At 33.6% G+C, this 26467-nt stretch overlaps 3 protein-coding genes across 3 annotated transcripts in view; all 3 read right to left on the bottom strand.

The window, feature by feature from the left end:
* The window catches only part of LOC133197536 (B-cell CLL/lymphoma 7 protein family member A-like), a 177184-nt gene that overhangs the window by 10705 nt on the left and 140012 nt on the right, over positions 1 to 26467 (bottom strand). The window lies entirely within an intron of this gene.
* Positions 4311 to 7090, bottom strand: LOC133196546 (uncharacterized). The gene is made up of 4 exons (XM_061332420.1): positions 6823 to 7090; positions 5749 to 5993; positions 5449 to 5562; positions 4311 to 4839 (listed from the first exon to the last, which is right to left on the bottom strand). Exons 1-4 carry the CDS (start codon positions 7030 to 7032, stop codon positions 4734 to 4736), a joined length of 675 nt encoding a protein of 224 aa, XP_061188404.1. The 5' UTR covers positions 7033 to 7090; the 3' UTR covers positions 4311 to 4733.
* Positions 16540 to 21612, bottom strand: LOC133197534 (uncharacterized). Its single transcript, XM_061333616.1, has 3 exons — positions 21438 to 21612; positions 21271 to 21326; positions 16540 to 19665 (listed from the first exon to the last, which is right to left on the bottom strand). Exons 1-3 carry the CDS (start codon positions 21593 to 21595, stop codon positions 16649 to 16651), a joined length of 3231 nt encoding a protein of 1076 aa, XP_061189600.1. The 5' UTR covers positions 21596 to 21612; the 3' UTR covers positions 16540 to 16648.

Genomic DNA, 26467 nt, shown 5'->3' with positions numbered 1-26467 from the left:
TCTAGTAAAAATACAAAGTTTAGTAATAAAATGCGCAAGAATTTCAATAATAAAACATGCAATTTTTTATCACCAAATTTTAATGCCCACTGAATTATATGTGATTGAAAGCACCGAAAAACAGAATCCCCTCAACTTTGATTACTTTATTCCCTCAAACATAGTTTCTGTATGTCATAAATTCTATCTTAACCTTTCTGATCTCAAATTCAGTCTGATTATCTTGATTTGAAAAGATGAACAAAAATTCACAACTTACACTTACATGTGTCCGAGGATAAAATCATCATAAGATTCTTTTAAATATAAACAGAACTTTTTATTTGGAAATCAATGAATTATTCTTGATTTTTTTTTTTTTTTTTTTTTTTTTTTTTTGAAGGGAAATTTCAATTTTGTTTTCATTGCCGGAAAAGTACTTTATGATGATAAATGTCAGAGATGAAAATTTTAAAACGTCAGAAATGAAAACTACAAAATGTAGGGAATGAAATAAACAATATTTAAAAAAAAAAATCCGGAAATAAAATCCTATGGTAGGCTCATTTTCCAAAAGGGGAAGGGGTCTTTAAACCCAAGCTCGTTTTTCCGGGAAAAAATATTAATGCGGGAGGAAAGTCTACAACATCAGTACTTTTTAAACTATTTGACATGTATCAGCATAATTTTGCTATACCCCACCCACCAAAAATACAACAACACTATTTATATTCTTTTCCTTTTTTTTTTGGGGGGGGGGGGGTTAGTTTTATTGCTTAAAATGTTCAAATCGATTGACTTTGGTTTGATTTTGCCAATTAATGCACATCTTCCTTAACCAGTGTTAACCCCGGGGTAATATCAAGTAGAATGAAATAATCGTTAGTCTCTAACTGGATAAAAAACGATGGTTATAAAAACACGGGGGATATGCGACTTCAAGTTTCGTCAGGTGAGACAATAGGCCTACCCCCCAAAGCACAGACATGTTGTTTTAACAACAACGGGATAGGCTAGTACACCGTAACACAATTCCCTGTCACAGTGACCCTCCAATTATTTTATAGTTAGGTACAATATGAATCGTAAGAATTATGCATAATTATTATTAATAATATAATGAAATATCTTTCGAACGATATGAAAATTCTTTTTGGGAAGTGGAAGTCGAACGTTGTTAGGAGAGAGACTGTAATGAAATGATCATTGTTGGACTTACGAAGACCATATACTGAACAATATGCCAGTGAAGGTATGCGTATTATATATATATATATGTATTTTTTTTTTATTTTGCAATGATAATATTGATATCACTTAAACTATAAAAGACACATGTCATACGTGATTTTCCCAAAGAGTAACTCGATCAACAGATCTTTGCATCTTTATATTTTTTGTTTTGTGCACTACCTGGGAGGTATGTACTACGATAAGGAGCTAACGGTTTATCAGTGCTAACATCAAATTTTGAATAATTTTTTGATAGATGATTTGAGGTTTTGTACTGAAATATATCATAGTATTAGAAATATAATTCATTAAAATTGGCTAACGAAATCCAGCAACTAGCGAGATATCGCAAGACTTGATCCTTTTAGTATATATACAATGTACATACATGTACGTCCCTGGAACTCCATTTTGCTGGGAGGGACACTTTTATAACAACTATACCTTAAATAATTTAAAAAGATTAATAAAGCAAATTAATTTCGAATCAATAAAGGAGAAAAATCTGCATATTAAACCGAAGGCGGACCTTTTATTATAGAGGCAGGCCGGACCTTATATGTTATCGTATTAGGTCCCCGCGGACCTTTAAACAAGGCGGACCAAATATTATGCGACACCGTATCATACGGTGTGCTATACGTAACGTAGTACTGAGCTGTCTGTCTGGTTTGAAAATGAAAACCTGTATCTGCAATGAGCACAAGCACTTCATTGGGACATGGACCCCCTCCTCCCCCCTTGTTCTTTTTTTTTTTCTTTTCTTTTTTTAAAACTTTTTAGCACTCTGGTTGATAAAATTTCGAGAGACAAATCAAAGGGCTACAGATCCAAGCCATGGGTTATTGGAGACGAGACCCCTACCCCACCCCTGTGTTCCGTACCCCGAGGGTTCGACTTTTTTTTCAATAAAATATTTTTCTTTGACACATTCACAAAGTATTATATAATTGAAAAATCCCAAATATAACGTATAACTAAACTTTTATAAGAATTCGCACTCTCTGATACCAGAAAGTGTGGATTTTTACAAAAAGGTTAGTTTTAAGTTATATTGATTGGATTTTTCAATTGTAATATATACTTTGTGAATGTTCATAGAAAAACAATTTATTTAAAAAAAAAAGTCTAAGAAGTCCCCTTAAGGTACGGAATACCGGGGGGAGGGGGAGGGTCTCAAGCATCTTTGATCCAAGCATTGTAAAAATTTTCGATTTACAGTTCCGCTTTCTTTTTCTTTCTTTTTGTCGCACGCTTCAGATGTTATTTTTTTATGCATTAATTGACCAAGTTTATATATGCGTTCTCCCGCTAAACGCACGGTATCTGTTAAAGTAACCATAATATTTTAAACTTGTTATTTTATTTACCTTTTAACAGCTCCAACCAGCCCTATATGGCCTAGGAATACCAGTTTCAAAAAATTCACATTCCGACATCCATGTTGGAGTCATGCTTTGTAGAACCGTTGAAAACTTGAAAGGTTAATTACAGATATGCTTTGGTTCGGGGTGGGGGGGGGGGGGGGTGCATATAATAGAAATAATACCCGAAGCGTGCGAAAAATCAAACGGAGTCGATCTTTATTTTTGCAGCTCCTCTTTTAATGTATTATAATTTCACTGACAGGAACCTCTCAAAATAAACGGTGTATGATACGCCCGTTATCATTGTTTAATAAGGTAACTGCAATGCTCTTAAATTGGGACAGTGTAACTTTAGTTTTTTTTTTATTTCACCTTAATTAAAGGATACAGTAACCTTTAAGTAGGATGTGACACACCTTCTACTTAAGATGCATTAATTGACCAAGTTTGATGATGCTAGGTCTAATAGTTTTCCAGTTACGAGTTGGACAGCGTTTTGACATACTTGGCTATATCATCTTCATGAAAGGTCACAGTGACCTACTTTTAATGTGCGACACACCTTCTATCCAAATTATATCAGCTGACGAAGTTTGACTATTCTAGGCCTCCTAGTATTTAATATGAGCCAACAAGAAAAAGCTTACAGATAGATGGACAAACAGGACATGAAGCCATACTGTAATATGTCCTGTCTGAAGACAGGTCTATAAAAAGGAACCAAATAAGCAAATAACAGTGCAGTTAAAAAGGGGAAATTTGCTCAGGCTTTCTCCAGATGATTATTTCATCTTCCATATAATATATATTAAAGGCAAAAATAAGTCTCCTTAAAGATACAAAAGCTAAACAAATATAAGAATCTTGTAAAATTAAAGATGTTGACAGAGGGGAAAGTGACAGAAAAAAAACTGTCTTTGCTTTTTAACTGGAAAGACAACCTTTCCTTTTCCTCTTGTGAAAAAATGCGCAAATACTGTTACATGTAAAGAAACTTTTTTTTTTTTTAAATTTATTTATTTCACAATTAAGAAATAATTCTGAAATCAAACTCTTTAAATCTGAAATCTGACATTTCAAACATCTTGAATTCAAAAAAAAAAAAAAAAAAAAAAAAAAAAAAAAAAATCCTATTTTAAATACATATCAGATTTTCTATAAGAAAATACACAAAGCTTACAACATTGCTGAAGGTTTAGAACTATGCCAAAAGCAGCATATCTGAGGTAGTCTCAAATGACTATAAACAATTCACACATACAAAAAATACAAATTGGTGAAACAAAGAAAACTTCTCAGATTCTTTAAGAACTGCTATTAAAATTATCATCAACTTAAGCACAAACAACATGTGTCAAGTGACTGACAGCAAAAAAAAACAAACAAACAAAAAAAACAACAACCCTATATTCAACATACTGGTAGTCATCTACTTTGGATTCATATATACCAATCAATAATTTGGTACAGAATGAATTTTAAAATAACCAAATTGTAAGTTACAAATTGAAAGAATTCAGTCATTCAAAATCACATATTTTAGATGCTCATGACTTTTGACTGGTTACTGGTTATGACATTTAAACAATTCATTTACATGACTATCATTTCATTACTGGATAAAATAAGACTAAAATTTAACTGAACACTACAAATAATTCACACTACATGATAAAAAATCAGAACAAAGCACTGCTTTTAATAACATCTTTAAAACTAAAAAAATTTAAATCACTGGCAACAAATGTAAAAATATTAAGCTAAAATTATTTATTTACAATTTTTAAAGTATTATGTAAAACCATTAAAGGTAAAGTTCTGTAAAGTCATTTCACCTTACTTACCCGGAAATTAGAATTAAAATGTAGAGTGGTTGTATAAAATTGAAATGTTCGATGTATTAATTATGCTTCAGACAAAAAAGTCAAGTGAAAGAAGACAGTGAGAAAGAATAGGACATATGGCTGTAGAATTATGTTTACAAATGGATAAACATAGATAAAATAAATATGAGGTAAGATAAACGGGTATGAAATGAATAAATATGGAAATACATGCAATAGATTTCATAATAATAATACTGTTTAATAAATATAGCAGAGGCATGCAATATTAAGTGAGATGTCTTCCTCAAAGTCTGAACATGGCAGTTGTTTACAGGAAATTGGTTTCCATCCTCTGACGATTCTGTATACGCAGGCTTGTCCTAATTCCTGTCCTCTGAAAACTTCCATTTGTTAATGGAGACTTGCCACGCTGCCTGGATAGAGAATATTAAGCGAATGGCATATTAAGAGGATGGCATATAATTTTAAAAGCACTTTATTCTGATAAATTTCAAAATATTTGTGAGAAGACTTTGGTATGTTACTTACTATAATTATGTAAATAAAACATATGACAAAGTGAAAATGAATAGATTTTAAACAATAATGAATACATATTAATTTTTTTTAAAAGTTCTGCGTCATTCTGTTCTCAGTCTGAAAAAAAATAAAATAAAATCAGATCCTCTAATCAGCTCACACAAGGTGTGGCAAGACTATGTGAGCAGATCAAAGGTTTTGATTTTAATCATTGTTCTGATGTAAACTTGCCAAAAAATTTTTCATATTTTACCTGTTATATAGTATTTGCTTGTTTTTGGTTTTGTTTTTAAAAAAGTATAGTTTGTAATTTTCTTTCAAATATAATTCTTGGTTTCAGAAACCTTTATCAATACAGTAATGACTTGTATGTTATTTAATAATATGTAGTTAAAAATATAATGTACGTAACCCCCACCCCCAATTAAAAGAAAACCTGATTAAAAATGAATTATCAATCAGGATCTAAAGTTGGTTACTCATCAGTTATATTAAAGTTTTACCTTGTTGTTCGTTGCTGTAAGTCATTTGGTGAGAGTGTGGCTAGAGCCTGCATGTTAGCTGTAAGAGATTCCACTTCTCTCCTCAGTCTAGTTGGAGTTTCCAACTGATGAAGTCTAAATTATCAATATGTTAAGTATGAAAAGCAATAATATAATTAGTTTGGGATGTGTACAGTACATCCAGTTCATATTCTTACATTTACATGGTATATTTAGTATAAAATATTTATTGGTATATTTTTCATAAAAAAAGTTATATTCGATACATCAATTTCAAACTTTACAATCAAAACAACTCACTGTGCTCGAGTACGTGTTGATGTTCTTATTCCAGGGGGAGTTTTTGCTGGTGGAGTTTCAATTTGAAATGGAGAATACAATTTCACCTCTCTGTAAACAATTGTGTTCTTCATACTTTTAGGCGTTGCAGGAATTTTGGAAAAACATTTGCTCTTTTTCTGCTTTGTGATCTTTGACCGAGTTGGTGAAGCAATCTCATCATGGTCTTTAAATCTCATTCTTCGCTTTGTTGATGTTTTAATTTTCTTTCAAAATAAAAAGAGAACCTGTCAATACTAACATTAATGAAAAGTAATCAATGTTTCGATATGATGATTCATTGAATACCCATAAAGGATACTGTGGAATCATCATTGTTTCTTTGGGGACCAATGTTCGTGGATTTCGTGGGTCACCCTTATCCAGGAATCAATTTACATCTCCATGAACAATATTATTTGACAACATAAATTTATTCATTGAATCTTCTGTATGTACAAATTACACACGAAATTACATCCCCAAAAACCAACAAACCACGAACATTGACCCCCACGAATTAAAATGATTCCACAGTAACTGATCTTACAACTGTTAACATTTAAATTCATATAAAAAGAGCAAATAATATTACATTTGTTTCACGGTTCAACAAGGAATGGATCACATAATATTTCAATCAAAAACCTAGTCCTACACACTCAAATTTCTTATTTAATATATAAAAATTTTAATTTTTTTTTTTAAATACTGATATAAAAATCAAAAAGATATGGTGTGGACACAGGTAAATGTATGAGTCTTGGTTTATAAATATGTATACCCATAGGGACTTGAGACAATCTTAGCAAAATCGGGTATATAGTATAATACTATATACCCGATTTTGCTAAGATTGTCTCAAGTCCCTGTGTGTATACCTAGTGATGTAAAAACTAAAAAGGGTACTCTTTTTACATATTAGGCTAATACCATATGTATAAATCAAGATCAAAATGTACCTGTGGGTGTGACAATCAGTCTGAAGCATAAAGAATGTATATGTAAGGGCATTAGATTCGCCAAAGAAGAAAAAGAAATGTGAATTCAACTAACCTGCCGTAATGTTCCAACAACATCCCTGACAGATTTTGTCAAGCTTGTATTGCGCCTAAGTCGTCTGGGTTGAACTTCTTCATCGTCATTTTCAACTGTGTGGTTTATCTTTGAATTTGGTGTATTATAATAAGAGTTTTCTTTTCCTTCCATTATATTATACCGTTTTCCGAAATTCCATGGAAGGTGTAGTTTTTTAAATGTGTCCATTGCGCCAGTTTTAAACAAACCGCCAGCTTTCGTTTACGGCTTCACAAAATAGGTCAAGGCCATATTTGGGACAGGAAGTACGACTGAACATTATCAACCGAATAAAAACGGATCCAGAGCAAATTTTAAAATTTGAACACAGTCTGAACAAACATGTATATTTGTAATTTTATGTCTATGCTGCAGTAATTAATTTTAACACATATATATTCAGACCCGTAGCAATGTTCCCCACTCAAAAGCAAGGGGTGGGGGCACTCGGCACACCTCGGCCGATTCGTACCTCATCATTTGATGAAGGTGACGGAATCAGCCGAGGTTTGCCGAATGGGGGTGGGGGACCAAAATAGCTGACAAGCAATAAAAGGGGGGGGGGGGTTGTTCCACAAAACTCAAGTTCTAATGTAACATGATATTTTAGGTACAATAACTTTAAAGGATTACAGCATGCTACAACAAAAAGAAAGAGAGATGGTCTATGCATGAAAATTAACAGCAAAACTTTAAAGGAAGTAAGTATACATATATCCGTGCTCAATGGGCCTGCATATTGTTTTCTTCTTATAGTTATGTAATTAAATGTCTGGGATAATAAAACAGCAAAAGCATAATCTTTTGTGACATTATCCATAGATAATGTTGTTGAGCAATGCTAAATTTGGAAAGATTTTTAACTTAGATCTTATATTAAAACTTTAAAAATTCCCCTAGCACTCTAGGATTATAAAGGATGAGTGCACTTAAGCTATGAGAGCTGGGTCCCGGTGTTTTGCGCAAAATAAATTTCCAAAGTTCATAAACTTTATGTTTTATAGGTATTAAACAATGTCTCAAGAGCAGGTTTTGGTATATTATACTACATGAAAGTATTAAATAATGCCGAGCGACACTAGCTTTTGAGACGGGGGTCTAACAGTTTTGTCACATTTCTATTGTTATTCATATGCATACCAGTTTTCAACGACATTGTTTACATCGAGCCGCAACTTGTCCATTGGTCTCATTTGCACAGAATGTGTATTTTGATTTAAACTTCAACATATCCAAAGGACAATGTTGGACAAATTGCGGCTCATTATCTAATTTTTTGAAAAAGTCTCCAAACTACGGTCGAATTAGCCACTAAATTAACAGTTCACCGAGTGTCAACGATTGATATTATAATCACTTTACTCACGTGACATTCCACTGTTCGATACGCTAAGGCTTTCATTGAGCATTTCATTGTGTTTGTTATTGAAAGTTTCTATTGTGACAGTATCTATCGTACTTTCAACTTCAGACTATGGAAGGACATTGGCAAGGTTCCTGGTTATTGTATAGAATTTTTCAAGAACTTTTGAGTAGGTTTAAATGTACTAAATAGGCTATATTCTGGATCGTTTTACCTACCAATCCAGCATTCTTTTTTAGATTTTGTCAAATTAGTGTTTTTACAATTCGTAATGCATTTCCTATGTAAAATGTTGATAAAAGGGACCTACATAATTTTTCACCATAATATTTCTTCAAAACACATTTATTTCATACAGTTTTTGTATTATATACATTATTGTAACTTCATTTCCTATGACTTCTAGATATTTTGGTTGAAAATGTATATATAGAAACAAGACATGGATATACCGGCACCGATCATCATTTTTGAGTTGCGTCCCTTAACAGCTAAAATTGGTCAAGAGACTGGTTGGTTGTTTTTATCATGTAATTGACTGAATTGATTGAAACACATTGTCATAAAAATATTGGCATGGATTTATTTTTAACTTTTATTCGTAATTACTAAATGCTGATTCCTTCACACGACCTAAGAACTGTTCTCATACATGCCAACTTTTGAAAATTCCCATGGGGGATTTTGCGCGTGACGACAATTTTCAAAGCTTTAAATTCGCGACATTTTGTCGTGAAAATAAATGTTTATCCCATTTTTTTTTTAATTTATAATATCAATATCACTTGTTAATACAATTTAAGAATAAATAATACAAACAAATTTTTTTCCTTCCAAAATTCAAATATCTTTTTAGTTTAACAACATTATGTTTGAAAAAGACACATAATTTGGTGAAAATGTACAACTTTCAGTTCAAATAAATTTTTTTGCAAAGTTTTAGAAATATATATATAAGGTTTTGTTACTGTACAGTTTCTGGGAAACATTTGTTAAATTCTATATTTACATTTTACACAATTAGAATTTCCTTATTAGACATTAAATTGAAAGAAATATTGAAAAATTGCAATGCATTGTGTGTGTGAGTGAGTGTGTGAGTGTGAGACAGAGAGAGAGAGAGATAGGAAAATTTGTTTGTGGTATGTACTTTAAATAGAAGTGTCATTTTATTCCCTATTAATAAGTAGACATCATGATGATTAATTTTATCACACACAAAAAACAATTTGAAGAAATGAATTTACTCTTGAGATCATCAATTATTTATAACAAGGATACCCCCTATCCAAAACAAAAATTAAAATTGTTATAATCATGATGAACTTTTTCATATTAATCCTGGCAGTGTCGTGTGGGTATTCCCTTGTCATATTACATGGGGGGGGGGGGGGATTCAGTGTACTTGAGGTATAAGACTTTTTTGTTTCATCTAAATTATTTTTATCTCATTTTAACCGGAAAAATTTACAATATTTTTATTACAAGCAGATAAAATCAGCGGCTATGCTTTGTTGTTTTCTACTTTCGTTTTTAAGAAACGATCAACAAGGATTAATCTGTTAATTCCGATTTTGTTGATAGTTTATCATATCACTGTATTTAATTTTTGTTTTTAATAAAATGATATTTAATTAACCCCTAAATCTATGTGTTTCACTATGCATACCCCTTCTGACTGAAAAGTTTAATCCCCTAACTGCTCCAGGCTATATGTTACCTGTACCTGGACAGCTGTGTGCGTTCAAGCGAGAAGTGATTTCCTGTGGCTAATTAACACCTCTGTCTGAGTTAAATAAACAAAGGACTAATCTGTGTGCATTGAATAAACAAGTCTGATATTTTAATCCCGATTGACAAAATATTGCGGTAGGGAAACTCTGAAAATCGGAAATTTTAGGGTGAATTTCTTTCAAATCGGGATTTTAGGGCAATTTTGCTTTCCCGATCGGGAGAGCGGGATCAAAGGGTAAAATCGGGAGGATCCCGCCTAAATCGGGAAAGTTGGCATGTATGTGTTCTCAGTCGGCATGGTCGACCCCTACCTGTCAGCATATGTCACATCTATGCCCTTCCCAGCATACTGAGCATAACTATGGTAAATGACGACCTGTTTGCTCTTTGTCCCTGAATACAATGTACAACAAAACCATTACTACTTTTCTTTCTTGCTGTATAGATGATTCTACCCGTTGAAGGAAGTACACGTGCTTTTGTTTACCTCTATAACATACGCTTTATTGGTTTTCACCGCTTAGAGAATTCTACACGGGAGATCACTCTTAATCACTATTTTACAAGTGAAAAAACCCATGTATTAAACCTTTTTTCTCCGGAAAGCCCTGACTTGCCAATGTCCTTAATAGGGTTTGAAGATTATATGTCTCTTATTTTACTTTGTATTTTTCATTACGGGTGTTTTGAAAGAATTCTGGTATTGACACTTGATTAGGAAGTACATGTACAAGCTCATGTCGCCACCGTATAATGGTCTGCAGGGCGAGACATCTTCCCCATCCCTAAACACTAGAATCATTTATTATTTGTGCACCATAAAACTACACAATCTCTCTCTTCTCCATTTAAATTCGCAGTGCGAAAAAAATCATGTGCTAATGTTTACATTCCACATCCATGCGATTTAAATGACTCCGCCTATTTGCGGATACCTTAAATTCGTAAGTGGTCCCGTTCAAATTTCCGGAATTTAAGGTTTGTATATGTTCTTTTCAATGACATTGTCTGTAATTATAGAAATATGTATGACAAAAAATTCAAGGAATAAATATCAAAAGAATATGCTTGCACAATAATCATAGATTAATTAAGCGATATATTGTAATGTAAAGCTTAAAATGGGTAGCCGAAAAGGTTCCAAATGACGTACTAAAGTGCACTCATTCTTTATTTCTAGGAAATTACTTCACATTCTATTAGCTGTTGAATTTGAAAAACCACATCGACAAACTCTTTTACGCCTAGTAGTATTTCAAGTTTTCCATGGCTGTATTTTAGTCTCATATATCAGCCTGTTTCTAGAGGTAGGCGCAATATTTACTTATTCTAATCTTTGTGAGGATCACTCGATCACGCCCTTTTTATTTTTATTTTATTTGTATATTCAGGTATTTTTTAAAATAAATGACCGTTTATATTTCAAATATGAACTTTATTTTCAAAATCCATGCAAATAGTTGATATGAATTTCACCCCCACCCTTTCAAGAAATTACACAACTGTATCATGTATGTAATTGCTTTTTTAATGTACAATTTAAATTTATTGTCCGTCTGCCAATCCGTCTGCATGTCACAAAAACTTTAACCTTGGCCATAACTTTTGAATGAGAGAAGATAGGTCTTTGCTATTTAAGGTTCATTGATACTCTGATAAGAGAGATGACTCTTAATGCCATAAATGCCTATATTATTCCTTTATAGATTTGTCAAGTTGAAATGTCTTTTTTGTTTAATTTTGCCCCGCAAGCTATGATAAAATTGATTGTATTTTACTTATAAAATACATTTCTTTATAGGAAAATCATAAAACTTAAAGCAGAGGGTTTATGAACCTTTAGAAGTGCATTACCCGTGACAAGGTTTTCATACTTTGAATGCAGACCTGGGGTCAATTACTTTGAAATGTAATGCATTAAATAACAATTACTTTGGAATTTTTACCATTACAATTACCATTACTCTCATGCAGAAAAGTAATTTATCCCATGTTTACCCCTTTATCCCGTGGATATGACTCATTGGATAATTTTTTCATATTCCACAGTTAAGTGCAGTTGTGACGTCACAATGGTTTTAGCGTTAGCGTGATGAAGTAAAATAAAGTGGAGTCCTACATATAAAACAGTGTAAAACATTGGTTGTGAAGTATTAAACATGGGATAAAAAGAATCTCCCATGATTTGTAGTTGGATATGACTTTTATCCAACTCGTTGTGTGTTTTTATCCCCTCGCCAAGGCTCGGGGATAAAAAACACACAACTCGTTGGATAAAAATCATATCCAACTACAAATCATGGGAGATCCTATATTTATTAAATTAAAATATAACTCTGTTAAAGGCATCATCAATGAAGCTATAAATTTAACACAACCATAGGTGATCATTACAAGTACCTAGATGTAGGGTTTGAATTTTGAGGTGACTCTTAAGCTACCAAAAATTAATGATGGACAATATCTCAACATTTATATATATTTGGCCTTAGTTTCCCTTTGTCTTCAAGTAGATCATACTGATCTTGTATCATGCTTACCAAGTCCATTTTACCAGAATGAACTTTGTGAAAAAAGTTGAAAAATATAGTTTGTATTTTAATTGGTAGTCTCAGTATACATGTATTAATGTCACTTGTTTTGTGGCTTTCTTTGAAACCTAATGGTTTCTTTTAATATTTTTTCTATCTCTCTTCAACTGATTTTATTACTGTCTTCTCAAGAAGTTTTTTTTATTAAAACAATTATTTAGTATGTTTATCAATCAACATTGTCCTCGTATAAACATTTTTTTAAATGATAAGATATGGAATTTTAATTTTAAGACTTAAGAAAATAACCTCTCGGTGACCTTTACCGGGTATTTGTTTCAGATTCAATAATAAACAAAATGTAATTGAAATGTAATCGAAAAGTAATGGTCATTACTGACATTTTTTTGAAAGTAATGCATTATATTACAATTACTTGTAATTGAAAGATGGATCCATTACACATTACACCCATTATTTTGAAAAAATGTAACGATTACAATACATTACCATCATGCACATTACAATTACCCCAGGTCTGTTTGAATGTGCATCACCTGTGACAACTTCTCTCTAAACGAACTATGATTTATGATCTTGACCTTGAAGATTTACCTCTTTCCAAAAAAATTAACGTTAAATTAATTGGTCGTAGCCTTTGCACCTGAAGCGACAGTGCTTTCATATTTTACATGTGCATTACCTGTGACAAGACCGTCCAAATATACTATGAACTTTGACCACATGACCATGACCTTGAAGTTTGATCTACGGTACTTTTCAAAAAAATTAACCTTGGTTGTAACTTTTGCACCAGAAGAGATAGGGCTTTCATATCTTTTCAAACATGCATTGCCTATGGTAAAACTTTTCCAAATGTACTATGAATTTTGACCTCTTGACCTAGACCATGCGCGGATCCATCGGGGACTTGGGGTTTCGGACACCCTTTCCCCCTGGAATTTAAGTTATTAAATATTTCTGAGTAAATATACCGCAAAAAAACCCACCTTGGACTCCACACACCCCTAGGAAACAAGAACTCCTCTTGAAACGTAAAGGAGAGTCATGTATCTGAAGAACATTGACGAAGAAAACTCAGTGGCCACATTGACACCCCCCCCCCCCCACACACACACACACACACACCACCACCACCACAAAACAAGGTTTTTTTTCTGGTTTGGACAAGTTGTTTACGTTTCCTTATTCTGCTAGTCAAAAATAAATTCCAAGTCTGACATTGTTAGGGCTGATGTTGATCAATTCCGACCTCCCCCCCCCCTTTCCGGAAAAAAATTAAAAATTCCAGGATCCGCACGCACCTGTAGACCTCAAAGAATTTTAATCTTGGCCGTAACTTCTACACCAGAATATTTAACTTTTTTTAGTATGATGAACCGACAAGACGGGACAAATAGGACAAATACACTACGTCATAGAACATTGCACCCGAGCCAATAAGATCCCGAAAGCGGGGAAAGTTGCCTCTAATAGATTAAATGTTGATGTGTATTCTAGTTTATACAAATGCATAAATATTTGCTTTCAGACGAACAGCACGGTGGGGGAGACAATTCTCTTGATTTCAATCAAACGTTTTACGTAACGTCAAATTTGACGTTAATTCGGGGGAGGGGACTGGTTCAGTTCTTTAGAATTGTACAGAGATGCATGTACCTGATAATGGGGTTTCGATCTGTGTAAATGTGCTTTATTGTCTTATAAGGCTAAAGGTCTGTGTAAAAGTGCTTTGTCTTATAAGGTTAAAGTCTTTGTGAAGACTTAATTTTTGTGAAAAAAAAAACACAGATAAATGCATCTATTTTTTTTCAAAAAGAGATTTTTTTCAGATTTCATAAATTATATATATATATATATATATATATATATATATATATATATATATATATATATATATATATATATATATATATATATATATATATATATATATATAATGAAAATAAAGATATTCGTATGTTCAATAATATATTTTCCCAATCTGGATTTTTTCTCAGAGATTTACCAAAGTATTTGAAAATAAACATTTATACATGTGTATGCATGGAAATTGACACACTGGAATCTAAAGCAAGAGTGTATTGCATCAATAATATAGTGTATGACTAAATCTTTAATTAAACAAGATGTGTTTGTGAAACACTGATGCCCCCGTATGGCAACTTATAGCAAAGGTTAAACTTTCTCAAAAGCAAATCAAATATGTTGGTACCCAAAGTAAGGTCTTGTTTCTAGAAATATACCTGTGAAATATGAAAGCCCTAGGAGCAACCATTGAAAAAATATCGAAGAGGTTAATGTTTTTCAAAAGTAAGTAAAACATCAAGGTCAAGGTCAAAATTAATGGTGCCCAAGGAAAGGCCTTCTTATAAGAAATATATAGGATAAATATGAAGGCCGAAGCACCAATCGTTCAAAAGTTATGACCAAGGTTAAAGTTTTTCAAAAGTAGGTCAAACTCCAAGGTCAAAGTTGTTGGTATCCAAAGGTAGGTCTTGTCACAAGGATTACACATGTGAAGTATGAAAGCCCTAGCACCAATTGTTCAAAAGTTATGGTCAAGGTTTAAGTTGGGTAAAATTTTGCAAAACTTAGTCAAATTCCAAGGTCAAGGTCAAATATGATGGTACCCAAAGAATGGTCTTGTCACAAGGAATACAAATGTGGAATATGAAAGCCATAGCACCAACTAATCAAAAGTTATGGGCATTGTTAAAGTTTTTGCGAACAAACAGACGGACGGACGAACGGGCAGGGCAAACACTATGTACCCCCGAATCTTTGATACGGGGACATAAAAAATATATATTTATTTATATTAATGTAATAAGTCAAGTTATTAATTTGCTATTCTTTCATTATCCTTTTTATGCCCTCATAATCGAAGATTCGGGGGCATATAGTTTTGCCCTGTCCGCTTGTCTAGCTGTCTGTCTGTTTTCCAGAAAAAACTTTAATCTTGCCCATAACTTTTGATTGGTTGAAGCTATGGCTTTATACTTCACATGAGTATTCCTTGTGACAAGACCATTCTTTGAGTACCATCAAATTTGACCTTGGAGTTTGACCTGCTTTTGCTAAATTTTATCAGACTTTAACCTTGGCCATAACTTTTGAATAGTTGGTGCTGGGGCTTTCAAACTTCACATGTGTATACCTTGTGACAAGACCTTCCTTCTAATACCAACAACTTTGACCGTTTGACCTTGGAGTTTGACTTTACTTTTGAAAAAACGTTAACCTTTGCCATAACTTTTGAACAGTTGGTGTTAAGTCTTTCATACTTCACATGTGTATTCCTTCTTATGGATACCAACAACTTTGACCCTTGACCTTGGAGTTTGACCTACTTTTGAAAAACTTTAACCTTGGCCATAACTTTTGAAAGATAGATTCTAGGGCTTTCATACTTCACATGTGTACTCCTTGTGAAAAGACCTTCCTTTGGATACCAACAATTTTGGCCCATTGACCTTGACCTTGGAGTCTGACCTACTTTTTAACCTTGGCCATAACATTTGAACAATTGGTTCTAGGGCTTTCATATTTCATTCACATGTATCACTTGTGACAAGACCTTCCCTTGGGCACCATTTGACCTTGACCTTGATGTTTTATTACTTTTGAAAAATTTTAATCTTCGCCAGAACTTTTCAACAGTTGGCGTTAGGGCTTTCATATTTCAGAGGTTTATTCCTTGAGACAAGACCTTTCTTTGGGTACCAACATTTTCGATCTTTTGACCTGGAGTTTGACTTGCATTTGAGAAATTTTATAACCTTCACCATAAGCTGTCATATGGGGGCATCAGTGTCTCACATAGCTGCAGAATTGTAGCATTATGGTTTTATATTTCAGTCTTTGACCGTAATGGTCAAAGACTAAAATATAAAACCATAACACTACAGTTCTGCAGTTAAGTTTGACAAACACATCTTGTTCTTAGTCTTCTTTGTTTTACATATATAGCTGAATCTGGAGATCATGATGACAATGACTTTTTTTCATAAATAATGATTTAGTGAGTTAAAGTAAAATAAAATCAACATTTCCTTGTTTATTAACATTGACACAGAAACAATACAACATACAGTTATCAAAAACTATGAAGTATATGGCACTAACAGTAAATAGACTCTTTGTACCATGAGAACTAGTAAAATTTCTTCATGTACTCATTACAATGTTTCTGATGTGACCCAAGAGAGCTTCTCCACTTGAACTTCATTCCACATGAACAAGAGTATCGTGTGGCACTGTGCTTTCCAAGTGTATGCTCACGAAGTGATGCCTTCCCCCTTAACTTCATTCCACATATAGAGCAAGTGTAAATGGACATGGACCGATTTTTACATTTAAGACTGTGCATCTCCATTGACACCTTTTCCAAGAATGACATTTTACATGTAGGACAGGTAAATGAGTTTCCGACAAATGAAGCTGAGGATTGTTCAGATTTTTTCTCCATTTGGCTGCCTGTATAGTTACGATTTTCTATGTTTAGTGGTTTATTTTGAGACTTGTTGACATATTGCACTGGCAAGTTTTCGGATGTTCCGTTTGCACTTCTGTTAAAACTATTCTCATTCAAATTTGTTTTCATATTTTGTGATGATAATATCTTGGACAACGATGCTGACATTTGATGATACAATTGTTGCATATTTAGAGGACTGAACCCAAAAGAATTTTGATATTGCAGATATTGAGTCAGATTAGCTGCTGAATCTCCTACGGGAAATACCATTCCATATGGACTGCCAGAATTTTGCAAGAAAATGCTGCCCTCGGTCTGTGCTGTGCTTTTGGTCGGAAGACTTTGCTTTTGAGATCCAGAATCTATCTTTGTCGAAGCAGAAGAAACAACGATAGATTTGCGTAGATCACTTGATGAATGTTGTGTAATCTGAGGATCAGATTTTGAAGTGCTTTTTGATATGTTTTTGTTGCATGGCCATTTAAAATTTGCTCGCTGCTTCAAACTTTCAATTATTTTTTGAGTGGCAGGTGAGTTAAGGTCCGTTTTCAAAGAGTTTGTTGGGGCCTTGCTCCCTAGTTTAAGTGGAACAACCTCTGAATGTGCCCTTGGAAGCAAAGTGGAGGCACCCTTTGCTTTGAGATTTGTGACAGTATCAGCAGTTATAGGTTTAGAAAACTTTTCTTTTAGGTCATTTAAAATAGTATGCACACCTGGAATTTTTCCCATTCCAAAGCCATTTTCTATTTTCTCTGGTTGAACTGGTGCTTCTTTGTCAATTCTGGGCATTGCAGATGGTGGTAAATTGGCATTAAACAAGCCCTGTCTCTTCCTGGTGTATCTACACATTGTAGTGGGATAAGGTTTATTTATGCATGATATTGTTCCACTACAGTTCCTTCTATGTCCGCTGAAGGAACTTCTCCATTTGAAGGTTTTTCCACAGGTACAAGCATACCTTCGGACACTGCTGTGCTTACCTTGCACATGTTCTCTAAGATATGCTTCAGAGAGAAACTTTTGTCCACAAATTTTACAAGGTTTCATTTGGGAATTCTCCTTCATATTGTTAATACCCTGAAGTCCATGTCTCTCTTGCAAGTGTAGTGCAAAGGCAGGATAGCTGGTCAGAGTCAGGTTACATATTCGACAAAGTCGATGATGAATAGCTTTGGTATTTGCTGAATCAAATACAAATCTGCACTGTGAATTTTGAATATGGAAAATTAGTTCTTGTGAAGTCTTGTAAAATGCAAGACAATTAGGACATTGTGAACATGTCTGATTAATTTGTTTTACTCCACATGTATTTTCATAATGTTTCTGCATTTCTAATCTCTCTTCTCTAGAATCTGGCTTATTGCTGAGATTCAATACATACTGGTGCCCCTTGCCACTATTCTGTTGGACATAGTCCCCATTATCCAATTCACTTGATGCAATGGCAAACTTTTCTTTCTGTACATCAGAAGAACTCACTGTAACATTCATATTTGACAAGTCAACAATGGCTACCTCATCTTCCATGTAGAAGGTTTCACAATCAGAGACTTCCTCTACCATCTGAGTAGCAGACCTCTCACTCAACTTATCCTGTGGTTCTCTGTTATCCATCATTGAAGGGGCTTCCTCTTTCATGCTGTTATCACTTTCCTTTAAGCATTCTTTAGATAAGTTCAGTCCTTCAACCTGAAAGTAATTGTCTGTTGGTTCACTCTTCACTGACACCATCTTTCCATCACATTCCCCCAAACTCCTTGATCCATCTGTTTTTATCAGTGTCTTACTTTGAGAACCTTTGAAAAACATTCCCTCACTTTCCAGTTCATGGTCATCCAACCTTTCTTGTTTACATTTAGGATAGGGATGACTTATGTCGATTGTATTCAATGCCACACTTTCCATCTTTAAGACATCAGCATTTTGATCTTTCATAGAACTGTGTTCTTCAACTTCCTTGTGGTCATTGCTTGGTAGACTGAAGCTTTCAATTTTACTTAGCACATCATTCTTTTTTGATAACAAAGTGTCTTCACTGTAGAGACTTTCACCAGACTTTTCTTCCAAGCTATAGGTAGTCAATGAATCTCTAACTTCTTCTTTTGTTTGTGCACCAGACCCTTCCAATTGAGGATAACAAGAGTATTTGACTTTTTCACGCAACCCAGAAGCCTTTGTTCTTGTTCCTGATTTACATTTTCTTTTGTGATGAAAGTAAATGCTTTTCCATTTGAAGTTTTGTCCACAAGTACAAGTGTAAAGGGACAGATGCATCTGAGTGCCACCTGGATGTACAAGTCTATGTTGATATGACTTTTTATACAACCTTTGATACAGTGCTTTTACTTTAGGTTTCCTTTGCATTAAGCTTGGTAAGCACATTTTCTTATGGGTTTTTAATTTCTTGTAATTTGAGAACATTTTCCCACATAATGGACAGGCTGCTCCAATGGAAAACTCTGTGTCATGTCTTGTCTTTCGTGATTTCTTCAGACAGCCCTGATGTTTTAAAGCAAGATGAATATGCACCTTTAATTTAGACTGAAACTGAGCATGACAATGTGGACACTTGAATCTTTCTGTATCAATATCACTAGACTGAGTGGGAGTGGATGATAAGGTTTCATCTTCTTCATCTTTCAAAACTTTATTTGTCCTGCTTTCAGTACTTTTCAAACATATACCCTCAGAACCTATAAAATATACAGAAATTAAAGGTGTAGTATTAATTTTTCCAATTCCTCGCTACTTCGTATTTTTTTTTGGGGGGGGGGGGGGAAGGGGGGATATGAATTGATGCAGTGGGGCTTTTTAAAACAGAATACATGAATTCATTTAAAAAAGACCAATACCATATTTAAAAACACACACACACAAACAAACAAAAGAAACAAGAGCCCCAGGGCTTTAACAGTCACCTGAGTATAACATGAACCTTTAAAGGATTCACAGAAAAATTAAATTTAAAAAAATCAACAGACAGATGAAGATATATTGCCTCAAAACAAGACAAATTAATAGGATGATCACAGATCAACAAAATAGTCAGTCTAGTACTCTGCAACAGCTAAATGAAGATCTATTTACTTGCTTGTACTTGCTAGTGCTAAATAAATACACTCCTGACCCATTCACTTTTTCTCTATCATCAGAATAGACTATACAACAGTGCGTGACCTTGTGCATCAGCACATGAAACAGAATACACATAGTAAACATTTAATGTACAAGGTAATTTTGCCTCATTTTTAATTATCTATTATTTACAAGTCTACTTGACCATAAAAAACAACAAAAAAGTACTCTTTGTATTATACATTTACAATCCATGTATAATTCATACAGTGATTAACATAGGTGAATAATCAGAAGGGAATAACTTGTCTCAAAGTAGCATACAAATTCCCCTACAAGATCAATAGAGCCCTGCCTATCACTATATAATCTATAGAGCCCTGCCCTAACACCAGTACTGCTTACCCAGGGGCCATGAATTGTACAACTTTGGAAGAGGCACCCTTGCATTTAGTATACCTGCTTAATACATAGAGGAGAGAAAGATTTTTGAAGAATTAATGTATTTTCACTGTATGATCAATAAAGCCCTACCCTAACACCAGAACCCCTGACCCAGGAGCCATGAATTCTACAATTTCAGAAGAGGCACCCTTGGTTATGGTGTAACTATGTACTTATTAATAGTTTCTTTGCTAAATATCAAGAGTCAGAGAATAAACATTATACAAAAATTACCCTGGAAATGCATTTTCACTATTTGATCAATAGAGCCCCGCTGTAACACAAGAATGCCTGACCCTGGGGCTATGAATTTTGCAATCATGGAAAAGGTACCCTTGTTATCATTATCATGCACTTAGTTGTCTGCGAAAAACACGAGGAGAGGGAACAAAATTTTTAAAATGATTTATGCTTTTTCACTATACCATCAATAAAGAACCCAAGAGCCCCTGGCCCTGGGGCCATAAATTTAACAAATTTGGAAGAGCTAGGGCTCAATGCTCATTAAAATCATGCCAACCAATGCCCTGGGGGAAGGGGGGGGGGGGCTAGGGACCATGAACCTATGTTCCCCTTTACCCATAAATGATGGTTGCATATCAAAATTTGTTAAAATTGGTTCAGTGGTTTATGAGGAGAAGCTGAAAATGGTCAAAAGTTTACAACTGATGAATGACGGATGATGCATGATGACAGACAAAAACAGACAGCAATAGGTCACCTGAGTAACTCAGGTATTAACCTAAACAGAAAAAACCCCTGCATTTTCACTTTTATACCTGAATATTTGCTGATGTTGTCCAAACAAGTCTGGTCACTTTTGGAAAGTTTATACCTAAATTCAAAATAAATACAATTTATTCATCATCTAATTGAAATGAATAAAATTCTTCAAATTTGACAGACTAGTGACTATATTTAATTTTAAATAGAAGAAATATGTTACCTTTCATGTAAGTAAAGGAAATACTCTATCAGATCACAGGCTTGTGGCTTATTACATTCTGATAAAACAGCTTCTAACTGCTGAAGAATTTCCTGGCAGACTGTGAGGGAACACAAGTCACCTCCATGTCTGTGTGTGCTGTTGGTCGCATTGTCCATTGTGTTAGGCTTAATTCTCACCTGAATGGGATAAAATAGGAATGGAAAATGCTTGCCAGATACACTGTATCTCTTTAAATATTGAGATGATTTATAGATGTGCAGAATGAAAGCCATTTGCAGGCATGTGCATGCATGTACAATGAGTGAATTTAAAATAGTTCTAACATTCATATGGTTGAATGAAATGCTTTGAAAGTCAGTTAGTAGTGTAGACAATATGATATGGGTCAATTAGTATGAAAGCATGGGCATGTACATTTGCTTTGCTCTGATTGGCTGACACAAATATCTCTATAACTTCTTTGTTTTTTGACTAAATGCTTTAAAATTTACAATATAGGCACAGGCACTTGGGGCCGGTATGGACCCCCCCCCCCTTCCTTTTCTTTTCCTTTTCAAATCTGGGATGAAGTCACCTTTTTCCTATTTTTGTATTCTAATATGCACTATATGTTATCGATAATATAACCCTTTTTAGTATATAGGTCCCTGCACATATGCATTAAAGACATTTTAACACTTTTAATTAGTTTTACCAGGGACCTATATACTAAATATACACTCCAAAATTTAAAAAAAAAAAAAAAAAAAAAGACTGAAGAAAAATTAAGTGTTGTGCACACAAATTCCATTTTTAAATAAAATAGTTCTATCATCAAATATACTTTTCTTTTTAACAAATAAAAAAATTGTCCTTCGTGTATATTGAGTTTTCCAGAGTACTTCTGCGACTCTAATTCAAATAACTGTGTCATTTTTGGCCGTCATTTTTAGGCAACCCTGTACTTTTGCAACCATACATTGACAAAATACAATACATCGATCATAAAACACAAATGCATAACATTTTTACCTGAAACTACTTGAAAAAAAATCGAAAAAAAATCAAAATTTATAGTAATCCGATCTGTTGTTCAGTCTGAGCTTATGTTGTTGCACGCATGCTGTACAACAAAGAATGTACGTTTATTCAACATGGCGTACACTGATTGCTGTACACAAACAAATAAAATAGCAATAAAATATTTTGTTTTTAAGCATATTCTTTGCAACTTGACATGAAAAATACAAAAAGGAAATTGCCTGTCTCACCTTTTTTTCTGTGTCCTTTGGAATCATTTTGCTATTTAAAATAACATTAACATTGTGTAGCAAAATTCAGCAGTGCGTACAATATTAAAGGGAAATAACTCGTATTAACTGTTTTGTACAGGGTGTGACACGTTAACAGTCTGATTAAAATTTGATTGTCGCGTGATCGTGACAATCAAAATGAAAAGGAGCTAGTGAAGGTATGATCTTTATCAGACTGTGGATATATTAAAGAAAGAGTAATGTAATAAATGTTTCGCACCCCCACCTCCAACACATACAATGTACATATAAATACGGCTTTGTGTGTATCTTTTATGTCGGTTTCTTTGTATTTACATATATATAATTTAATTCTGGTTGTAACGCTGTATTTAATTGGATAAAAAATTTACTTTATATCGTATAAATTGGGTTGCCTACGTCACAATGACTTGCGTCATAAACGTATCGATCCGCCTGACGTTACATTCAAATTTTGTACAAATTGAAGTCATTATATTTAAGGGTAATCATCTTTCTTTCTTATACTAAATACTATAATGAAAATTAAATTATAAGGAATGAATTTAATAGCTACCCATTTTATACGGTATAAACTGGGTTGGAACAGTTTACGCTTTTTTATAAACCGCTTCGCGGTTTATAAAGCGTAAACTGTCCCAACCCAGTTTATACCACTATAAAATGGGTAGCTATTAAATTCATTCCTTAAATACACGTACACATTTTGTATTTTTATCTCAAGTTAAACCTTAAATACCCAGAAAGTTTTTAAACTTAAAACATACACAATTTATGGAATGCCATAGCTGCCTGAAGGTCATTTTCATATTATATGAGGTGGAATAACCTTTATGTGAAGTGGTGAAGTCATTATATATAGTGGTAAAATCATTATATTCAATGAAAACTTTATTATATGCAGTGGTTTTATCATTATATACAGTGATAAAATCATTATATTCATTGAAAACTTTATTATATGCAGTGGTTTTATCATTATATACAGTGGCAATGCCATTATATGTAGTGGTTAAATCATGTAATGAAGTGATAATATCGATACATTATGTTGTAAAATCATTATATGCAGTGGTTTTTCCATTTTATACATTACTGATATCTTTCTGTGATGTGATAAATTCAATATATACAGTACAAACATAATTTGTGTGATAAAGCAATCATTACATTGTATGAAACCTGCTGCATGTGGAGTGCCAAGTTAATTTCATTCAGTGCGACACATTTACATGAAGTGAAAAATCTATTATGTGCAGTACTAACATCATTATATTATATAGTAAACTTATTATATATATTCCTTAAATCATGCTTTGCAGTAGTAACATCTTTATATGAGGTGGTTAATTAATTATATGATGTTGTTAATTTGTTATATGATGTGCTCAAATCTTTATATGCATTAGACGTTTCATGTTATGCAGTGGTAACTTCTTTATCATCATCTAAACTGGTCCTTTTATTTAAAAAAATGCGCGGAGTTCCAGTTTAAAGAGTGTTTGAAAATAGGAAAACCGGGCCGTGGCAAATTAAAAGCCGGGACTATTCGAGATTTTTCTAATTTCTGATTCTATTATACAGCTTCCTGATTTTATCAACTGTGCTGAAATTTTAAGACTCATTTTTATAGGTTAATGTGTATTCGCTGTAAAAATTGCATTTAATTTTAAAATACTTAGTAATTAAGATTTTCTTGGCGATTGTTGATTTCCAAGTTCAGTGGTGGATCCAGGAATCTTGAAAAGGGGGGCCCGACAAGTTTTTGGTCGGGGTAGGTAGCCCACAGCCAAACCAAAAAAAATTGATTTATTAAATCTTATGTATATTTTGGACACAAGGGGGGAGGGGGGCGGGCCCCATAGGCCCTCTCTGAATCCGCCCGTGAGGTTGGTAAATCGGGTAGGCAATCAAGTAGACATTTTACGTGTTTTGTTTGTTGTTTTTTGTTTGTTTGTTTGTGTTTTTTTTTTTTTTTTTGCCATATTTGACAGAAAGCTTATAAACTTTTAAATTATTCTGATGTTAAAAATTATTCATTCTTTGAAAGGCATTTTTTGAGTGAAATGACACGTTTAAGAAAAACCGGTTCACATAGGCGTCGGAGCCGGGGGGGGGGGGGGGGCTATTGCCCCCCTCTTTTTTTTTTTTTACAAAGGTAGACATAATATAGGCATTGAAAATTCGGGCGTAGGTCTAGCCCCCCCCCTCCCCACTTTCTACAGGCACGATTCATTGTAGTGAAAGAAGGGTAATTGGTAGTGTTTAAAAGAATTTGGTACTGAAAGATGTTCGACCCCCCCCCCTCCACCCACCCACCCACACCCCCGAAATAGGATTTTCGGGTTTGGAGAAAGAACAATTTTCCTTTTTTTTTTTGCTTGTCAAGTTTTTTTTCAGGTTTGATTTTTTTTTTTCTATTTCAATTAGCCACCCCACTATCAATTTCCTTCCGACGCCAATGGTTCATTAAAATCGGATTTGATCTCCCGGAAGTCAAACATAAAAAATCCGAAATACTTATTCATTATCTACATGCCATTTGATAAAATATAAATTAATTAAAGAATTATCACATATACATGTAATTATAGGACTATTAATGCAAAGCCTTGTGTCAAACTTTAATCACGCGTAAGTTGCTTGGTTTAAGGATATCCGATCCTCAGCCTTGAAGGATAACTCTTAATTTTATCATTTTATTCAAAAAGGCTAAAATGATTTTAATTTGGTTGTTTGTTTGCTGTTTAACGTCCCTCTCGAGAATTTTTCACTCATATGGAGACGCCACAATTTGCCAGTGGAGAGCTGCAAATTTTGTCCTATACTCGACACTTGCGGCCATTGAGCAGTGAGGGATTTTTTTCGTGCCAACACCTACTGTGGAACGGGACCTCGGTTTATGGCTTTATGCGGTCTCTTACGAAGGACCGGTCTCAACGTCCCACTGTCGGATTCGAACCCGTGACGTAAGGATTGACTCCTTATTCCGCGTCTCTTAGAGCAGACACTCTAATCACCGTGCCACGTTGGCGACGGCAAAGATGAAACTTGAAAATGAAATGTTTTCATGCAGCAATTTTTATTTTAAGCATTTCAATGTGATTTAAGGTTTTCTGAAGTCCTAGAAACAGTCTTATAAATAGTTGATATTAGTAATTTAACACCCCCCACCCCCCACCCCCGAAAAAAGTATTAAACAAATTACATATTTAACGTAATCCAGTTTCTTTCCATCTACTAACAAATAGATACATGTACCAGTGCACATTTGCATATTATGAAATTAGAAATGATTTATGGTGTTTTGCACCAGGTTCTTCCCGGATGATCGGATCTGGTTTAATAATCCCTTTTCTAATGAAAATGTGTATTTTGCATAAAAATAGCATTTTCAAATAAAGAAATAACTATCAAAAAGAAAAAGTTTTTTTAGTTAAAATACAGTGTTTAACATCGGAATAATTTTTAAGTTTATTAGATTTTTATCAAATATGTCAAAAAAAACACACACACACACACACATAAAATATCGCCAACCCAGTCTACCCATTTTACCAACATAGAAATCAACAATCGTCAAAAAAAATCTAAAATACTAAGTACTTATAGCACAATGGATAAAATATTAAATCAGAAAATTGAAACTGTCTACCAATTTTACTTGAAACCAAAAATCGTAAAGAAAATCTAAAATACCAAGTATTTAAATACAATTTTTACAGCGAAAACACATTAGCCTAAAAAAAGAGT

Source organism: Saccostrea echinata, unplaced genomic scaffold, assembly GCF_033153115.1.
Source record: "Saccostrea echinata isolate AGI-Se365-2 ecotype Australia unplaced genomic scaffold, CSIRO_AGI_Sech_v1 ptg000030l, whole genome shotgun sequence".
In the NCBI taxonomy this organism is placed as follows: Eukaryota; Metazoa; Mollusca; class Bivalvia; order Ostreida; family Ostreidae; genus Saccostrea; species Saccostrea echinata.
This window is presented reverse-complemented; position numbering and strand designations above follow the sequence as displayed.